This window comes from Carcharodon carcharias, chromosome 28 (assembly GCF_017639515.1).
Source record: "Carcharodon carcharias isolate sCarCar2 chromosome 28, sCarCar2.pri, whole genome shotgun sequence".
Taxonomy (NCBI): Eukaryota; Metazoa; Chordata; class Chondrichthyes; order Lamniformes; family Lamnidae; genus Carcharodon; species Carcharodon carcharias.
The window spans coordinates 38096397-38116935 of NC_054494.1; the positions used below are offsets into that span (position 1 = coordinate 38096397).

The window sequence follows — 20539 nt, forward strand, 5'->3', positions numbered from 1 at the left end:
GTTGCAAGCAACACTCAGGTGGAAAAGTGATAGGAGCATTAAAAGAAATGGGTATTTTTCCATTTTTTAAAAAAGTTTTCATTTTTATATAAGTGCAGGGCACGGGAAAACACTGTTCGCTAATCAAAAAAGATCCAGTCGAATATTTGAGGAGTCTGTTCAGTTTGTATTTGGGGTGGGAAAGTGGGATGACACAAGGATAGATGCATGGGGATGGGGGAGCTTGGAGGAGAGAGACCTTGTGTTCAAATCTCCAGGAAAACCTTCAAGCAGAGTTGGCAACCCTACCACAGACAGCAATGTGACAATGACATGCTGTTGGCTGAATGATAACTATTGGTGAAGACAGCAGGAGAACTCTCCTGCTTTGCTTATAAATAGTGTCATGGGATCTTTCACATCCACCTGAGAGGGCTGGTGGGGCCTCAGTTTAACATTTCATCTAAAAGGAAGTGTTTACAATAGTGCAGCACCGCACTGGAGCATTAGCTTAGGTGTTATGCCCACTTTGCTGGGATAGGACTTGAACCGGTAACTTTCTGACTCAGAGATAAGACTTGCTGCCAACTGAGACACTCAGTGCAGCAGCTGAGATGCTGCTTCTCAAGGATGCCTTTCCTGAATGGAACATGTAAAGTGGAAATGTTGCTGGGGGGAGGGAGGAGGATCTCCTCGTGAACCTGCTCCTGGGCCTGGCCAAGTTGGCCATTAACAGGTGCAGGCAGCGGCCGATCGAGAGGGTCGTCTGACCCGACTGTCTGCCCCTATTCCGCGGCTACGTACATGACTGGGTGTCCCTGGAGAAGGAGCACGCGGTGTCTGCCAGCACCATCGAGGCCTTGGTGCTTGGTGGGCACTGTGGGGACTGGGGTGCTTTATAGACCCCTTTAATCACAGTTTAATATAATGTTGGTAAGTTTCCTTTGCATTTTGCCTTTTGGTTTTGCAGTTTCCCTTTAAGGAGCTGCTTTCTACTTTGCCCCTGATTTTGATAATTTAGTTTAATTGTTTTGAATCAAAAGAGTTTTCTTTATAATGGAAACAGGGAGAGACCTTACATGTGAAAACCTTCATTTCAAAAAGAGGGTTTGTGTTTACTGAGCTGTTGACCTTTTCAGGTTTGGTAACGACACACGGCATTACTTTATTCGGGTTGGAGATTATCACACGGCCGTCGAGGATGAATATGAGCGAGAAATCCCCGTTGAAAAGATTGTCACTCACAAGAACTACCAGCCGGACAGCAGTGATAATGATATAGCGCTGGTCAGACTGAAGGGCAAAGAAGGACATTGTGTGACCTTTAATCAGTATGCAACTCCAGTCTGTTTACCAGGCAGAAAGGAAAAGGTCAGAATTAACAGGCAAACCTGCTATATCACTGGGTGGGGAGATACAGGTAAGCGGTTTGACAGGTTTTTGATATACAAGGTTTCGGCGGTAGGAACGTTGTGTTAAGGCCACAATCAGATCAGCCATGATCATATTGACAGGTGGAGCAGGCTCGAAGGGCTGAATGGCCTACTTGGCTCCTATTTCTTATGTTCTTATGTTTCCAACTCCAACAATTATTACATTGGACTTACAGCACAAGCTGGTCCATGCCAATGTTTATGCCCCACGCAAACCTCCTCCGAGCTTTCACTGAACTCCATCAGCATATCCTTCTATTCCTTTGTCCCTCAAGTCTTTGTCTAGCTTCTCTGCAAGTGTTTCTATGCTATTCACCTCAACCACTTGCTCTGGTAACGAGTTCCACATTTGAACCACTCACTGCGTAAAGAACCTTCTCCTGAATTCTTTATTGCATTTATTAGTGAGGACCATGGTCTAGAGTTTCCACTTTGGACGCAATCAGGAAACTAAATTTGTGCTGATTTTCCAAAGTTCAAGTTCAATTGCAAACTCAAACTCAATTGCAAAATCACAAATTGAAAATCTCCTGTGAGATCCAAGAGCAATCGAGCAGGGAATTCGAATGCAATAGTTTATTTCTTTTCCCTTGTATCAATAAACATTCCTTGAGGTATTTAAGAGTGGTAACTTGACATAGCTTTAATCAGCACAGCTGGAAATGGGTTTGTCACAGTAAAGAAGCATTTTTAATGTGGGTTTCTCATCTGCCACCTGTGAATAACCTGGTTTGATCATCAGAACCATTTATTAGTTTCAGTGGTGTACAGTAGTCTGTTTCTTAGCAAATTTAATATTATAAAGCTTTTAAAATGTGCCTGTAAGTGTCTTTGCACCTTAAAAACAAACAGCTTAATTTGAAGTGATGCCTCAGTTGTACTTGTACTCAGAGCCTTGGCTAGATCCCATCTGGACTTCATAACAAAGATATATTGGCTTTGGGCAGGTACAGTGGGTCCGGAGTGATAAGCAGGACATAAAGGGTTAAGTTATGAGGATGGTTTGTATTCCCTTGAGTTTCGAAGGTTGAGAGGTGACCTAATCGAGGTGTTTAAAATGATAAGGGGGTTCAACAGCATATTTACTGACAAAATGATCCCCTCTGGTGGGAAATCCAGAACCTTAAAATCAAAGCCAGGCTCTTTAGGATTGAAATCAGGAAGCACTTCTTCACACAAAGGGTAGTGGAAATCCAGAATTCTCTCCACCGAATGGCTGTGGATGTTGAGTTAATTAAACCTTCCAAGACTGAGAATTATAGAATTTTGTAAGGCATGGGTAGCAAGCTGCAAGGAACAAAGGCAGGCATGAATAAGTGGAGCTGAATGGCCTCCTCCTGTCCATTGTGTGGTGTAATTGTAAAGTCCTTTACAAACACGTTAGTTATAGGATCACAGCATTATTATTGCAGAAGGAGGCCATTCGGCCAATTGAGTCCGCACTGGCTCTCTGAATGAGCAATTTCCATAGCACCATCCTCCTGCCTTCTCCCATATCCCTGCCTACTCTTCCTCTTCAGCTAACAGTCTAATTCCCTTTCGAATGCTTCGATTGAACCTGCCTCCACCACACTCTCAGGCAGAGCATTCCAGACCTTAACCACTCGCTGCATGAAAAAGTTTTTTCTCATATCACTCCTGTTTCTTTTGCCAATTATTTTAAATGGGTACCCACTCATTCTTGATCCTTTCATGAGTGGGAATGGTTTGTCCCTATCTACTTTGTCCAGGACGCTCATTATTTTGAACACCTCTATCAAATCTCCTCTCAGCCTTCTCTTCAAGGAAAACAGTCCTAATTTCTCTGATCTATCTCCAGTACTGAAATTCCCCTTCCCTGGAACCATTCTCGTGAATCTTTTCTGCACTCTCTCCAATGCCTTCACATCCTTCCAAAAGTGCAGCGCCCAGAACTGGATGCAGTACTTTAGCTGAGACTGAACTAGTGTCTTATACAAGTTTAACATAACCTCCTTGCTCTTGTACCCTATTCCCCTATCAATAAAGCCTAGGGTACTGTATGCTTTATTAACTGCTCTCTCAACCTGTCCTGCCACCTTCAATTACTTATGCACATATACACCCACCCAGCACCCTCTGCTCCTGCACCCCCTTTAGAGTTGTGCCCTTTATCTTATACTATCTCCCCATTTTCTTTCTGCCAAAATAAATCACCTCACACTTCTCCACATTGAACTTCATCTCCCACCTATCTGCCCAATCCGCCACCTTGTCTATGTCCTTTTGAAGTTCTATACTGTCCTCCTCACAGTTTACAATCCTTCCAGGTTTTGTATCATCTGCAAACTTTGAAATTGTGCTCTGTACACCAAGCTCATTAATATATATGCAGAGAGGATGCCACCTCTCCACATCCCTTCCACCTGCTTTGGTCCTGATAATTTGCATTTCTTCACTTAACCATGACTTTGCCACTGAGAATTACTTCCCAGAGTCATCAAATAGTACAACACAGAAGGAGGCCATTCAGCCCATAAGTCTGCCTTGAATCTTTCGAATACCAAATCTGTTAATCCCACGCCCCTGCTCTTTCCCCACAAATCTGCATTTTTTTCTCCTTTAGATATTTATCCAGTTCCCTTCTGAGGGTTATTATTGAATCCATATCTACCATGGTGCCACTCATTGCATAAAAAAGCTTTTCCTTGCTTTGCCTCTGCTTCTGTTGCCAATCACCTTGAATCTTTGACTCTGGTTATTGGCCTTTAATCTATTGTCACCAGTTTCTCTTTATTTACTCTATCTAAACTCTTCATGATTTGAAACGCCTCTACCAAATCTCCTCTTAGCCTTCTCTGCTCTAAGGAGAACAATCTCCAGTTTATTCACATAGCTATAATTCCTCAATCCTGGAATCATTCCAGTAAATCTCTTCTGCATGCCCTCCAAAGCATTCATATCCTTTCTAAAGTGTGATGCCCAGAATTAGACACGATAATCTAGCTGGGGTTGAACTAGTGTATAAGATAATGTAATTGTTTGAAGAAAGATACTCCTTAAGACATATTGAAATAGAACCTTCAAGCAACAAAATTTGTGTACAGACATATACCCTGCTTCAATTGCATTATTGTATACACTGTCTTCACACATGCATCACACTGCTTAAACTAAATACTCCTGTGGACCAATGGCCTACATCGAATTGTGTAGCACAGAAAGAGGCCATCATGTCTGAGCTGGCTCTTTGAAAGAGCTATCAAGATCTGTTAGTCCCACTCTCCTGCTCTTTCTTCACAGCCTTGCGAATTTTTCTTTTTTGAGTATTTACCCAGTTCCCTTCTGAATGTGCTTCCACCGCCCTTTCAAGAAGTGCATTCCAGATTATAGCAACTCACTGTGTTAAAACAAGGGGAGGCGCATTGAGAAGACATTAACGTAGTCAACTTTACCAGTTGCAAACGCTAACTTGACATATTGAAACAAAATGGCCGACACTGGCCACCTAGAGGCAAGTAATGCAATGACTTATTGTTGTTCCAACCCGCTTTTTAGGAAGATCCTACTCAAGAACTCTACTGCAAGGTGCTGTACCTTTACTGCCAAAGAAGATCTGTGAAAGCCGCTACAGGAACAAGTTTACTGCCCGCATGATTTGCGCAGGCAATCTGTCTGAGCACAAGCGGGTTGATAGTTGCCAGGGTGACAGTGGTGGACCTCTAACATGCCAGCGCACAGGAGGACGCTGGGTCATTTTAGGAATCACCTCATGGGGCTACGGATGTGGAAGAAAGGACTCTCCTGGCGTTTACACAAAAGTGTCTAAATTTGTCTCTTGGATCAAGAAAGTGACTGAAACCAAAGTGAAAATGCAAGAAAACTTGGTGAGCAAGCAAGCTGAAAAGACTTCCAGTGGTGGGTGAGAGGGGAGAAAGACTGGTTCAAACAATAAGCTGCTGAATTACTTCTTACTCAAATGCACCAAAGATCTTGGAGTAATAATTGGGATACAGTAATAATTGGAGTAATAATTGGGATACAGTATAATCTCTCCCTATTAGACTTTTAAAATAATCAACAAACATGGTGTCAGAATAAACCACAACAATAAAAAACAGTTGATGTTAGGGATTACCTGGGTGAGGGTTAGGCTGATGTTTGACAATTCTGCTGACGGTTATTTAAGTAACACATAGCATTATTTTCCTTCACTTTCTTTTGACTATTTAAAAGCACAGAGAGAGATTTCTTCCATTTGCTACTTTAGCAAAAGCTTGTATGCTCTTTGTATTCCCAACTTCAGTATCAGTAGCTAAGAACAGAATTCTCCTCTTTTCACTTGCTTTTGGTGAACCGGAACAGGGTCAGTTTACTTCTTGGCCGTGAACCCATCCAAATTGAGCTCCGCAGAATGAGTGAACATTGCTGTTCTTCAGCTAGATGGCATACCATATTGTGGCATGCTAAGGTGGGATTGAGGCGTGGGGGTTGGGAGCGGGCAGCGATATAAGCCAGCCTGCACTGCAACACATGACTTCTGTACAGCCTGGGTACACAGATCATTGCAATGTCACCAACAGGTCAGAGACAATAATCAAAAAAGGCAAATGGAATTTTTTATTCTTTCTTGTGGGATCTGGGCATCACTGGCAAGACCAGCATTTGTTGCCCATCCCTAATTGCCCTTCAACTGAGTGGCTTGCTAGGCCATTTCAGAGGGCAGCTAAGGGTCAACCATATTGTGGGTCTGGAGTCACATGGAGGCCAGACCGGGTAAGGGCGGCAGATTTCCTTCCCGAAAGGCCATTAATGAACCAGATGGGTTTTTATGACAATTGATGATAGTTTCATGGTCACCATTACTGAGACGAGCTTTCAATTCCAGATCTATGAATTGAATTTAAATTCCTGGAATTTGAACCCATGTCCCCAGCGCATTAGCCTGAGCCTCTGGATTACTAGCCCAGTGACACTACCAAGACACGATCATCTCCTCTTAAATGCTGGCCTTCATATCTAGAGGACTAGAATACAATGAAGTAGAAATCATACCTCAGCTATACATAGCCCTGGACATAGCACACCTGGAGTTACTGTGAGCACATCTGGCCACCATACCTTAGGAAGGATATATTGGCCTTGGATGGACTGCAGTGTAGATTTACTAGAATGATACCTGGAGTCCAAGGGTTAAATTACAAGGAGCGGTTACACTAATGAGTGTTGTATTCCCTGGAATTCATAAAGTTAAGGGGCAAATTAATTGAAGTTTTCAAAATGTTAAGGAGAACAGAGTAGATAGAGAGAAGCTATTTCCAGTGGCTGGGGTGTCTAGGACCTGAGGGTAGAGTCTAAAGAATATGATGACACCCTTCAGGAGTGTTCTACAGGACAGTTCAACACACAAAGGCTGGTAGTAGTTTGGGACTCTATTGCAAATGGAATTGATGCTCAATCAATTGTTAATTTTAAATATGAAATTGATAGATATTTGTTAAGCAAAGGTATTTATGGATAAAACTCACCGAGGTTCCTCCGACAGCACATTCCAAACCTGTGACCACTGCCACCTAGAAGGACAAGGGCAGCAGATAGATGGGAACACCACCACCTGGAAGTTCCTCTCCAAACCAGTCACCATCCTGACTTGGAAATATATCGGCCGTTCCTTCACTGTCGCTGGGTCAAAATCCTGGAACTCCCTCCCTAACAGCACGGTGGGTGTACCTACACCACATGGACTGCAGCATTTTGAGATGGCAGCTCACCACCACCTTCTCAAGGGTAATTAGGGATGGGCAATAAATGTTGGCCTCGCCAGCGATGCCCACATTCCATGAACAAGTAAAAAATAATGGGGAAAAGGTGGGTATATGGAGTTAGATTGCAAATGAGCTATGATCTCAGTGAATGGTGGAACAGGCTAATGGGGCTAAATGGGCACTCCCTGTTCCTTTGTTCACATATCCCTGTCCATTTATACAGTACTGGGCTAAACCCAATGCCCTGGACAGGGTAAAGCAGGAAAGCACCAAATGTGGCTCAAGTTCTTTTCAACATAATATCGCGGATATGAAGTTGGCTTTTGGCTGATTGTCAGGGCACCACCGATGGGACCACTGCTGTGAAGGGTGAGAAACCACGAATACTACCTTTTACGAAACGGGAAAGGCAGTGAGGAGAGAAGGATCGAGCCAGCACACGTCAGCCACAGCTGAAGGCAGCTGAAGGAACTGACAGACCTCAGTCACTTTGAGCCCTTGTACCTGTGCGGACTCCAAACCTTATGATATATCCGCAGCTTGTTCCTCATTGCACATGCTCGTAGATTTATGCTGCTTCATGTGGCCATTTTATATCAAAGTATTAATATTTAAATCGAAGCAAAATGTGTAAACCATACTCGTTTCGTGAGCACTGTCCCATTCCATGTAGCAGGTCTGTTTTTCTAATTTAAGGATTATTTCTCTAACCCTGTGAATTTTCTAGTAGCCAACTGCTGTTGTTTGCAGTAGTCAGCAAGAAATGTCCTAGTTTCCACCAAAAGCTACACCAATGATGCTGGTGAGCAGTTTCGTAGATTAACCAAGGAAAGCGTTGTAATGAGCTTTTGAAACACTGCATCTTCCAAGCAACAACTGAATGAATATGAAGTGTTCATTTAATATTGATAGATTCCATTGTGTCCAACTGCAGTGCTGTTTGCTGATTAGAATCTCTGGTTGTGATGCAATTCAGCAGAGACACCAGCAGGTGGTGATCTGTTACATTTTACAGAATCCTCTTCACCAGGCCCAATGACTTTGTTCATGGAAGAATGACGAGATATTACACTGAGGGTAATAACCGGATTGCTACTGATCTCAAACTAATACTTTGCATTAGGCATGTTGCTTAACAAAAAAAATCTGCCTCATAAATTTCATGTGCATTGTCACCATATGAACGCAATTTATAAAATTACTGTCACCGCATTCAGATTATCATTGTTAACATTGAGAATAAGGACTTGCGTGCATACAGCACTGTTCACACCCTAGGGTGCCCCCAAATCAATTTGGTAATTCTGAAGTGTTGTCGCTGTCATAATGGACACGCAGCAGCTCGCTTGTACACAGCACGATCCCACAATCAAACGATTACATAAAAGACCAGCTAATCTGATTCTGTCTTGAGTGATAAATGTTAGAGTTATCAGGTGAATTCGTTGCTCTTTTTTCAAAAAGTGACCCTGTGTACATTCATTTTCACTTGAGAGGACAGATAGGGCCTCAGTTTAACATCTTATCTGAAAACAGCGCTTTCTTCACTGCAGCACTCCTTCAGTACTACACTGGAGCGTCAGCCTGGATTTTGTGATTAAATCTCTGAGGCAGGTTTAAACCCACAAACCTTCCTGACTCAAAGGTGAGAGCCACAGCAACCTGGAACTTAAATAACTCCGGCCTGGTTAAACATAACCGACGTTTTCAAAAATAATCATCCAAATGCTTCTTTTCTGTGGGGGAAGAGATTTCTCTAAAAATAGTTTGGGCTTGTAATCACCCTGTAGGATTACACATGTTAAAACACTCGAATGTGTCTGTATAAAATTCATCATTGTTTAAAAATAATGAGATGTTAACCTGTTTAACATAAATTAAAGGTTTCCATCTTTATCATGCAAAGTAGAGGTCCAGCCAAGGTTCATTTGGTGGCCTGGCCTCTTGATTCAGAGTTTGAGACTTACACCAGAAATTGAGCACAACAAGCTAGGCTGACACTCCAGTGCAGTATTGAGGGAGCGCTGCACCATCCTTTAAACAAGAGAGTAAACTGAGGTGCTATCAGCCCTCTGGGTGCTTATAGAAGACCTGATGGCACAATCTCAAAGAAGAGCGGGGGACTTATCCCTGGTGTCCTGACCAATATTTATCCCTCAATCAACAGATGATCTGATCATAACGTCATTGTTGTTCGTGGGAGCTTGCTGTGTGTAAATTGGCTGCCCTGGTTCTAAAATTGCAACAGTGACCGCACGTCAAAAGTACTTCAGTGGCTGCAAAGCACTTTGAGATATCCGTCGGCTGTGAAAAGTGCTATATAAATGCAAGTCTGTTTCTTCCTGTTGTGTGACTGACCTGCCCACATTTGAACAAAGGTAACAATGGACAATTTAGAGATATCTTTACATAAGATCTCCTTTGTCAAGATTACCATGTGGTGAAACCCTAAGTGCAGCAGTACACCTGCTTGAGAAACATAAGGGCCACTAGAGCCAGGCACAAGGTGATTGGAAACTATCTTTTGATTACCAGTATTGATTGAAACATTTCTGGGAAACATGCCTCCTCGCAATTTCATTGGCAGGACATGAATTAAACTTAAAGATGGGAATCTCTCTTGCTTTTCAAACACAAACTCATACAAGCCCCCAAGAAATCCTGCTCACAGAGCCAAAAGCAGCTGCTATATGTTACCTTGCTGATATAAGCTGCTTTTAAATTGTGTGCCTATTGCCTTGTAATCTTTAATTTTTCACACAGCCTCTTTTTGGAATACTGCCTACTCATAATTCAAAGTCATTTTTGTATTAAAAACTATGAATTATCCAACAATTTAAGTTATGTAAATAAAACAGCAAAATGGGAATTTGGCACTTTAATAAAAAAACGTGAGTTCTCATTTAATTTGAACTCATTAATGAGGATATACAGCGCAGAAACAGACTATTCAGCCCAAGTAGTCCACGTCAGTGTTTATGCTCCATTGAGCCTCCTCCCATCCTTCCTCATTTAACCCTATCAGTATACCCCTCTATTCCCTTCTCCCTCAGCTGCTTGTCCAACTTCCTTAAATGCATCCAAACCATTCGCTTCAGCCGCTCCCTGTGTCAGCGAGTTTCACATTCTCGCTATTCTAGCAGTTCCGCCTGAGTTCCCTGTGGGATTTCTTAAATGATGATCTTATACTGATGGCCTCTAGTTCTGCTCTTCCCAGTGGAAACATGGGCTGGGATTTTCTGGTCCTGCCAGTGACAGGAAAATTTGGCCAACCAGCAAAAAGTCCATCGACGCTTGACAGGAATTTCCTCCCGACCATTCTCTCTGTGTCTACTCCGGCCATTCTCTCTGTGTCTACTCCGGCCATTCTCTCTGTGTCTACTCTGGCAAAACCTTTCTTAATTTGGAAGACCTCATTAGGTCACTCCTCAGCCTTTTCAAGAGAAAAGAGGACCAGCCTGTTTATCCTCTCATTATAGGTTATATCCCTGAATTTCCACTATCATCCTTTCTGCACCACGCTCCAGTGCCTCTACATCCTTTTTATAAGATGGTGATCAGATCTGTACACAGTACTCCAGGAGTGGACTTTGAATTAAGAGGAGTGGTTTTGAAATACTGGGATAATTTAAGTGAAGCCAGATGTGATTGGCAAAACTCTTAATTCTTGTCCTTTTCAGAGTGTTTGCTCTGTGGAAAGGCACGGAATAACTCTGGTGTATCTCAGCTAAGGCCTGGATGTCTCAGTGAATCCTTTCTTCCAAGGCCCACAATTGAAAAACATTTAAGATCTGAATCACCCTCCAGAAAAGAATATCTACATTTATGATAATAATAAACAGGTTTGCATATTGCTGAAGAGAGAGACATGTTGCTGAAGCTTTTCATCTTGCACTGATCAGGACAAATGCAAGAATGCCAAATTTCAAACAATCTCAACAATTTATACTACAGGAGAAAAGTGTTATAATTTGTTGGGATCATTTGAAGTTTGGCATTCTTGTGTTTCAAACACAGAAACTTTACAGTACAGAAGGAGGCCATTCGGCCCATCGAATCTGCACTGGCTCTCTGAATGAGCATTCTACCTAGTCCCACTCCCCTGCCTTATCCCTGTAACCCTGCGCATTCTCTCTTTTCAGGTAGCAATCCAATTCCCTTTCTAATATCTCGATAGAACCTGCCTCCAACACCCTTTCAGGAAGTTCATTCCAGACTCCAACCATCCTCTGGGTGAAAAAAATGTCCTCACATCACATTCGCTCCTTTTGCCAATTATTTTAAATATTGCTGTCTTGTTCTTGATGCTCCTTTGAGTGGGAACAATTTCTCACTATTTACCCTGTCCATACTCCTTAGGATCTTGAATATCTCTATCAAGTCTCCTCTCAGCCTTCTTTTCTCCAAGGAAAAGAGTCCCAACCTCTCCAATCTATCCTGGTAGTTACAGTTCTTCATCCCTGGAATCATCCTTATGAATCTCCTCTGTACTCTCTCCAATGCCTTCACATCCTTCCTCAAGCATGGTGCCCAGAACTGGATGCAATATTCCAGATGAGGCCTAACTAGTGTCTTATATAAGTTCAACATGACCTCCTTACTCTTGTACTCAATGCCCCTATTAATAAAGCCTAAGATACTATTTGCTTTATTAACTGCTCTCTCAACATGCCCTGCCCATCTTCAATGACCTATGTACATATACACTGAGATCCTTTGTTCCTGCACCTCCTTTAGAGTTTCTCCCTTTATTTTATACTGTCTCACCATATTCTTCCTGCCAAAATGGAACACCTCACACTTCTCTGCATTGGACTTTGTCTGCCACTCGTCTGCCCAATCCGCCAACATGCCTATGCTTTCAAAGTTCAAGACTATCCCCATCACAGTTGACAACATTTCCCATCTTCACTTCATCTGAAAATTTTGAAATCATCCCCTGCACACCACAGTCCAGGTCACTGTAAATCAGGAAGAGGAGGTTCTTTGTTTTTGTCCTGAATAGTGCAAGATAAAAAGCTTCTGCAATTTTCAAGCTCTGTACTGCCAAGTGACTGTAAGTTGATTTGTTTTATGCCGACAATGTTTCTACAACTTAGATTGCTCACGAGATGGCTTCTCTGCACTTGTGTCTTGTAGATTCCAGCTTGAGTTCCACTATATGTTTAGAAACTTTACTGGTGACCACTATTATGTAACATAGATGTCAGAAAAATAAGGATGACTGTGGGCGTGTTCGAATCAAATGTAAAAATATCTTAACCGTTAAATTATACTTGATGTTCTAGGAATATATTTAACACAGATGGCTTCCTTCCGTGCCATTTTGACTCTATGTTGCTTGCAGAATGTTGTTGAATATACTCTCAATCTGAACTATTTGTGTCACTATTGATGTCTCTGTAACATGCTCATTTTCCCTTACTCTTTTCCAGTTATTTATCACTTCCTAGTCCTCACACTTCTCTCACCTACACCATGTTGTCTCTCTCCTCTCCTCTCACCCTTGGCTAATCTTGAATTGTCCTCTAATGTGCTCCCCTCCTCAGCCCTCTTCTCAAATCAACAGAGCAAGAATAGAGAGAAGGGGCATTTAAAAACAAGGTAACAACAGGAGAGGGAGGAAATTTTACAGAACTACAGAAAAGCATGAGAAAAAGTAAGAAAAGGAAAACAAAAGAAAAGTCTTGCATTTATATAGCCCCTTTCACTATCTCAGGACATCCCAATAGTCACTGAAGTACTTTTGAGATGTAGTCACTGTTGTGTCGTAGGAACTGTGGCAGTCAGTTTGCACACAGCAAGCTTGCATTTATGGCAAGTGATAATGGTCAGATAATCTGCATGTTAGTGGAGGCCTAACAGCTGACTACAGCCTCCCCTCTTGGCCACAGTTGATGGGAAGACCAAGGGAAAAGGGAGAAAAATAAAGGAGATAGCACCAAATATCTGATTTCACCTTATTCTGCATGGATTGTGGAATCTGTGCTAACATGCGCAAAGTTGCACACACTAGTTATAACTGACAAACCACGGCAGAATGTTTTGAGTGAAATACTCTTGAGTTGACCCATGGTAGATGTCCAGTACTGCCTACACGCCTGTACAAATTTAAGAAATATTGAGGCAGCCTGGATAAATTGGCCCGAGACTTGTTAAAAGTCCAAATTTTATGTTGAGGAAGCTAATCTGCCCTTGGCAGAGTCTGTGAAATAATATCAGCGCAGCAAAGGAATGAGCAGAACCAAAGCAACAGAAATGGATTGTGTGGGCAGTAATGGGAACTCTTAAATGTCACACCTCAACTAAAGGCAAGAGTGAGATTAATACAGGGAGAGGGATAAGGAGGTTAAATTGCAAATGCAGTCAAGATTAATGGAGGTGTTGCAGAAGCTCACACATGCATGACACTGACAAAGGGGCTCTGATTGAGCTGACTAAGACGTAGACAAGGACACAGCTGCAGACGCTCCTGAAGTTATCTGAAGATTCTGTGGTGACACCTTGTATTTCCCTCTGCTGGATTTCCTTGGTGAAGGGGAAGGAGACACAGGAATCAGGAAAGTGCCCGGCTGGGAGTGTTAAGCAGTCCACCTATCCAGGAACCAGGAAAATGGCAGCCAATGCCTCTGGTGTCGTCCAGAATCTCAGAATGATACAGCACAGAAGGTGGCCATTCAGCCCATTATGTCCAATTAATCCCATTCCCCTGCCATAACCCTGCAAATGTTTCCCTTTTACGGAGTTATCCAATTCCCTTTCGCAAGTCATTTTTTATTCATTGGCTGCATTGCAAAGGGTAGAAACCGGGACCAGTAAGAAGGTAATGCAGTATTTGTGTTTAATTAGTGTAACCTACCAACAAATGGCTTAATTTACGGCTGTCAGTAAATTAATCCAGTGAGAAATAGGACAACACATTTACTTAAAGAGCAGCAGGATAACTCTTGTCATATTTAGGGGTAATTTATTTACTCCTTTTGTGCTTCTGGAGCAGATCCATGTCTGCTAACTCATTCAGACCCCGGGGGGTGGGGAAGGATGGGGGGGCGGGATTGGGGGGGTGGGGGGGAAGGGATGGGGCAGAGGGATATAGAGGGGTGGGGGGGAGTGAGTGGGGGGTACTGGGTGGGGATTGGGGAGGGGGTCGGTGGGTGGTGGGTGGAGGGGTGAGGGGCTGGCAGAGCTCACATTGGAAAGTGGCACCAGTGCAGCTCTCGATTTCCTATCTGTGGACAGGTATTAACTCCGCAGTGTTTTCCAATATCCCACCCAGCGAGCAGGGCTCCACACTGGGATCACAGAAGGTTTAACCATTTAGTTACTGGCTTAAATGATTTTAAATCAAACCCGCACTTAGGCAAAATGCCCAGAAATTACGCTAACCACCCCCAAAAATCCCAAAGCTCAAAATTATTAAGCATTTTACACTCTCATGGGGCTAAATTTGATAGCCTCTATTGCAGGGATTGCAGTATAACTGAGGCAGGTGCTGCCCCCTCATGTTAGGGAGGTTGTGAAGCATGTAGCAGACAAAATGAACCTTGACCCTGTCCTGCTAATGATTGTAGGACTGCGCCAGAATAGACCAGGCAGTAGGAGCGTTGGTTCAGGCTGCCAATGGTTTGCTCTTATCACATCTGGTGTGTCAGCATGGCTTTCATTGAATGCATGTTGCACTCTGTGCACTGGATTCATCAGCTACGTGGTTAGTGAATAGCCCTTGTCGTCTATGAGCTGCCCTTTGGTTTCTCATGTTGGTTCAAATGCAGCTGGTACAGTGGGACTGCCACAGAATGAAGGCAACGTATCTGTTGCCCAGATAACTGGGCATCGACCTATGTGATTATGCTGCCTATGGTCACACACCGGTTGAGGAAGTAGATTCGCTTTAAGATCCGGCGTAGGCCAGAGTTAACATGTGGCGTTCGCAAAGTGGTGTACGTGCAATCGTTGGTGCCCTGCAACATTGGGAAGCCTGCAATCCTAGTGAAGCCACGTGCCCGCTCTGTCAGAGAATGGAATGTAGTTCATTGTCTTCATTGTTGGCGGCTGTTCCTCGATTCGAGGATGACCCCTACTCAGGATCGTGAGTTCCTGCGCTGTGATTGAACAGGCCAGTTCTTGACCCACAGTCTTTGGGCACATGGGGCAGGACATCCCAGGAGGTAGATGGATCCAGAATGCAGGATTTTCTCCCTTTTCTTTCCTTCTCTGTTGTCGCTCCACTTCATCATCATGACTCAAAGGGTGATGCCGCTTGATGGACAAGTTCTGAACCATTGGTAGCGAGCTCCTCCCAGTCATTAACATCAATGCTGTGGTGCTTCAAGGAGACCTTCAGCAAAGACAGCACTTGCCACAATACCTATATTTCACCCTTACTATTTGGAAAATCTTAAATCATGTGAGGCCAGGAATAGCTTGTAAAACTTGATAGACTTAATAATAGCTGGAAAGCACACAATGTACTTGTGACAATCTTCTGTCTCCTATTTTGCCAGATGCGTTAAACTCCTTATTTGCAAGGAATTAGACAACAGAGAATGACAAGAGTGGGCAAATGCATGGCAGATGCAGCATAATGTGGATAAGTGTAAGGTTATCCACTTTAGTAGCAAAAACAGGAAGGCAGATTATTATCTGAATGGCTATATATTGAGAGAGGGGAATGTGCAATGAGACCTGGGTGTCCTTGTACACCAGTCGCTGAAGGTAAGCATGCAGGTGCAGCAGGCGGTAAAGAAGGCAAATGGTATGTTGGCCTTCATAGCCAGAGGATTCGAGTACAGGAACAGGGATGTCTTGCTGCAATTATACTGGGCCTTGGTGAGACCACACCTGGAATATTGTGTGCAGTTTTGGTCTCCTTATCTGAGGAAGGATGTACTTGCTATAGAGGGAGTGCAGTGAAGGTTTACCTGACTGATTCCTGGGATAGCGGGACTGACATATGAGGAGAGATTGAGTCGATTAGGATTATATTTGCTGGAGTTCAGAAGAATGAGGGGGGATCTCATAGAAACCTATAAAATTCTAACAGGACTAGACAGGGTAGATGCAGGAAGGATGTTCCCGATGGTGGGGGAGTCCAGAAGCAGGGGTCACAGTCTGAGGATACGGGGTAGACCATTTAGGACTGAGATGAGGAGAAATTTCTTCACCCAGAGAGTGGTGAGCCTGTGGAATTCACTACCACAGAAAGTAGTTGAGGCCAAAACATTGTAAGTTTTCAAGAAGGAGTTAGATATAGCTCTTGGGACGAAAGGGATCAAAGGGTATGGGGAGAAAGTGGGAGCAGACTATTGAGTTGGATGATCAGCCATGATCATGGTGAATGGTGGAGCAGGTTCGAAGGGCTGAATGGTCTACTCCTGCTCCTAGTTTCTATGTTTCTATGACACTGCATATGGTCCTCCAGGAATCTCCCACACCCGGTCAAATGTTGCCTTGATGTCAGGGGCAGCCACTCTCACCTGACCTCGGGAGTTCCGCTCTTTTGTCCAAGATTTTGGTCCACCTGACCTAATATATACTTATGTGGCTGTGTGTCAGATTTTGTCTGATAACCTTGTGTGAAGCACCTTGGGGTATTTTAACATGTTAAAAGGCATTTTGTAAATACAAGTTATTGTTGTGGTGGAAGAATAGTAACAGATAAAGTCAGATTTATTTTTATAATAAACAGAAATAATGATTACTGTTTAAAATCACAGCTAATTTGATTTGCCAGTATCTTCATCGTAACTAACAATGATGCCAAGAAGCAGAGCACACATTAAGTGACTACTGTGACAAGGCCACAAAAGACTGAAGCATATGACACAGGTTTTTAATGATCAGTTGATGTCTGTAAACCGTTAATTGCTAGTGGCAGATGGATATTAATACTGGACTGGCACTGGCATATATACTTCATTAGCGACAAAGTCACAAAACAGACTGCTGGGGATCTCAACCATCACAGATCATAAAATCACAATGTGCAGTTTAAAGAAATATCTAAATTGTGCAGACGACAGTAATGATTGAACTTGAGAATGAATCTGGTATTAAGCAATTTTCATCGAAGTAAAGCAGTCTTCAAATACACTGGGCAGAATTTCCTGCCTGACAATCCCCACCAGAGAAGTGGGCCCTGCCGCCATTTTAAGTAGGCGGGCCAATTAAGGCCTGTCCAGCGTGATGCCTGCCGGGAAGGGCTATGTGCTCCCTGTGCGGGTGGGGGGGATTCCCCAAAAGCGAGAGTGTGCTCTTTCACACATGCACACGGAAGAGCCCACATCTCCCTGAGGCTAAGTGCAGCCTTATAAACTAAAAAAAAACCTTAACATGTCCCCCTCATGTGACAATGTCACAGGAGATGGGACATGTTAATAAATTTCACAAAAACTTTATTACACTTTTTTAAACCCTGAATGAAGCCTCATCCCACCAGTGGATGAGGTTTCATGTTTTCTCTATTCCCCGCCGGGGCTCCTGGCCGACCCAACAACATTAAGGTTGGACGGGCAGGTCCTTTAATTGTTTTAATGATCCTGTCAATGGTCTCAATTGGCCATTGACAGGTCGACCGGCCCGCAGCTGATTTTGCTGTGGACCCGCCTTCTTGGGCACAGTGACATCGGGGATTCCACCTGACATCATCCCGCATCATATTACACCTAGGCGAGCAGACCCCTGGGCAAGATTCAGCCCAGTGTGTCAGGTTAGGTCAAAATCATTTGCTACAAACCTGTAGATAAAGGCAAAATACTGCGGATGCTGGAAATCTGAAACAAAAAGAAAAAATACTGGGAAAACTCAGCAGGTTTGACAGAATCTATGGACTCTCCACAGATGCTGTGAGACCTACTGAGTTTTTCCAGCAGTTTTTGTTTTTGCTACAAGCCTGTGCTTGTCAATATTGAGCCGCACTTTACATTGTACACAAACGCATTGCCAGTTATGCAGATTCAAGTTCTGCAATACAATTATATATACACATATGTAAACTCATCATGCTTGTTTGTTCTGAAAAATAAACCTCAGATTATAGATGTGAAAGCTGAGAGGCCTTTTAATGTTAGAATAAAGTAAGGCTGGTGTACAGTTTATTTTAAACTAAGCCTCCTTTATTGTGCCTCATTCGGAATTGATATGGTGATTGGAGGCCAGTTTGTCCAGTACCCAGACATTTCGGATACCCTGAGCGTCAGCTGTGGCTGAATTGGCAGCTCTCTTCCTGTTGAGTCAGAAACTTCTGAGTTCAAGTGCTACTCCAGGACTTGAGCACAAAAATCAGTGCTGACACTCCAGTAGTGTGCTCCTGTTTAGAGGTGCCATGAGATTTTAGACTGAGGCCTTCACTGCCCTCTGGGCTAGATGCAAAAAAAAAAGGACCCATGGCACAATTTTGAAGAAGAGCCAACATTTATCCCTCAATCAACATCACTAAAACAGATTATCTCGTCATTACCACACTGCTGTTTATGGAAGCTTGCTGTGCACAAGCTGTGCACAAGCTGACTGCCCAGTTTCTACAACAGTGGCTACACTTCAAAACTACTTCATTGGCCTTGGAGACATTTGGTGATTGTGAAAGACGCTATATAAATGGAAGGTCTTTCTTTAGTGATCAGAATAACAGTCGTACTGTGCAAAACACAAATGACGATGTCTGCGTTAAGAGCCTAAGAAAAAGGAGCAGGAATAGATTGAATGAGATTATGGCTGATCCCGATCTTAATTCCTTCTACCTGTCTTGATTCCATAAACCCTTAATACCTTTGGCCTAACAAAAATTTATCAATCCCAGTTTTGAAATTTTCAATTGACCTTCAGCCTCAACGTTGCTGGGGGTGAGAGTTCCAGATTTCCACTACCTTTAGTGTAGAGAAGGGCTTCCTCACATCATCCCTAATGTATTTTTTAATTCATTGATAGGATGTGGGCATCGCTGGCTGGGCCAGCATTTATTTCCCATCCCTAATTGCCCTTGAGAAAGTGGTAGTGAGCTACCTTCTTGAAACACTGCAGTTTGTGAGGTTAACCTGACTCATATAGTGACAGAAAGGAGAACCGTAGGGTGAATAATTGTATCAAAGGTCTAAGGCAAGCCTCACAAAGTCTCTTGTGACAGGCAAGTTGGAGTATGCCAAACAGGAAAAGTAGGTCACATGCTAATATACCAACCAATCAAATCCACCATGTTGGACATCATCCAATTTGATACATAATCATGCCTGTTTCAGTTGGCCCTTCTTTGTATATAGTTGAGCAATGCAACTTGAATTAAATAAATTGTTTGGCTTCATACATAACATCCTACAAATTACACCCAGGCATGCTGCTTTTTGTAGAGACTGCGTGCTGGCTACAGGGCTAGAAATCAGGAGAGGGGTAGGGGGAGGTAATATGAGGAATCAAGAGACAGAGAGTCAAACTAGCCTTGGGGAAGGGTCCAAGGGTTGAGTTTTGCCATAAGGGAGGGTGGGGTGGTGGGGGGGCAGGGGTGGTTGTGGACCCAGCAGGTGTGGCCCTTGCCACACCAGAAAAATTGCTGTGCTGCAGTTAGTGATGTCAAGTGGCTCCTTAACTGGGTTGATGGCGTTCCTGACAATGCTGGGCAGGAAACTGTCATCTCTGTAAAACCACATCAGGAAAAATCATGCGGACGCAGTAACACTGGCTCACCAACATCTGGTGAGAATTTGCCCACCTGCCTCCAAGGTCAGCTCCTGCCCTGTGGGAAAATTCACCCCTAAGTGTTCATAATCCAAGACAATTATACCACCATCTGTTCACACTTCCCCACTGTAGTGCTGCTAGTTGAAACGCATAAGATACTGAGAGGGCTCGTCAGGATTATCTGCTGAAGGGATATTTCCCCTCATGGAGGGAATCTAGGACTAAGGGGCACAGTTTCCGATTTGAGATGGAGATGAAGGAGCATTTCTTCTCTCAGAGGATCATTCGGCTTTGAATTCTCCACCCCAGAGAGCAGGGGAGGCTGGGTCATTGAACATTCAAGGCTGAGATTTCTGACTGACAAGGGAGTCAAGGGTTTTGGGGACCAGGCAGGAAAGTGGAGTTAAGACAATATCAGATCAGCCATGATCTTATTGACTGGCGGAGCAGGCTTGAGGGGCCGAATGGCCTACTCCTCCATTTTCTTATGATCTTGACAATCAAACCGCTTCAGAAGTACTCATAAATAACTTTTCCGACATCCATCACCATGTTGATGAGGTAGGGAAGAGAGGTCCACGATTATCTTACAAATGGGATGATACCAAGACCACAGAGCTCACTAACATTCCTTCCATTTAGATCAAAGGAGCAAAATTTGGGTAGGCTGCCTCCACTCAGGCAATGCACTGAAACTAAAACCTACCCCTCCACTCCCTCATCCTTCCCCTACCT

General features: G+C 43.4%; 1 protein-coding gene across 5 annotated transcripts in view; it reads left to right on the top strand.

Moving 5' to 3' along the window:
- si:ch211-51a6.2 (neurotrypsin) overlaps window positions 1-5490 on the top strand; it is a 45158-nt gene extending 39668 nt beyond the window's left edge. For all 5 annotated transcript variants that reach the window (XM_041176041.1, XM_041176043.1, XM_041176044.1 and 2 more), the window contains 2 exons: window positions 1119-1399; window positions 4929-5490. In XM_041176041.1, coding sequence (XP_041031975.1) covers window positions 1119-1399; window positions 4929-5296 — 649 coding nt within the window. In that variant the 3' untranslated portion in view covers window positions 5297-5490. The remainder of the gene's footprint in view (window positions 1-1118; window positions 1400-4928) is intronic.
- Window positions 5491-20539: the final 15049 nt, after the last annotated feature.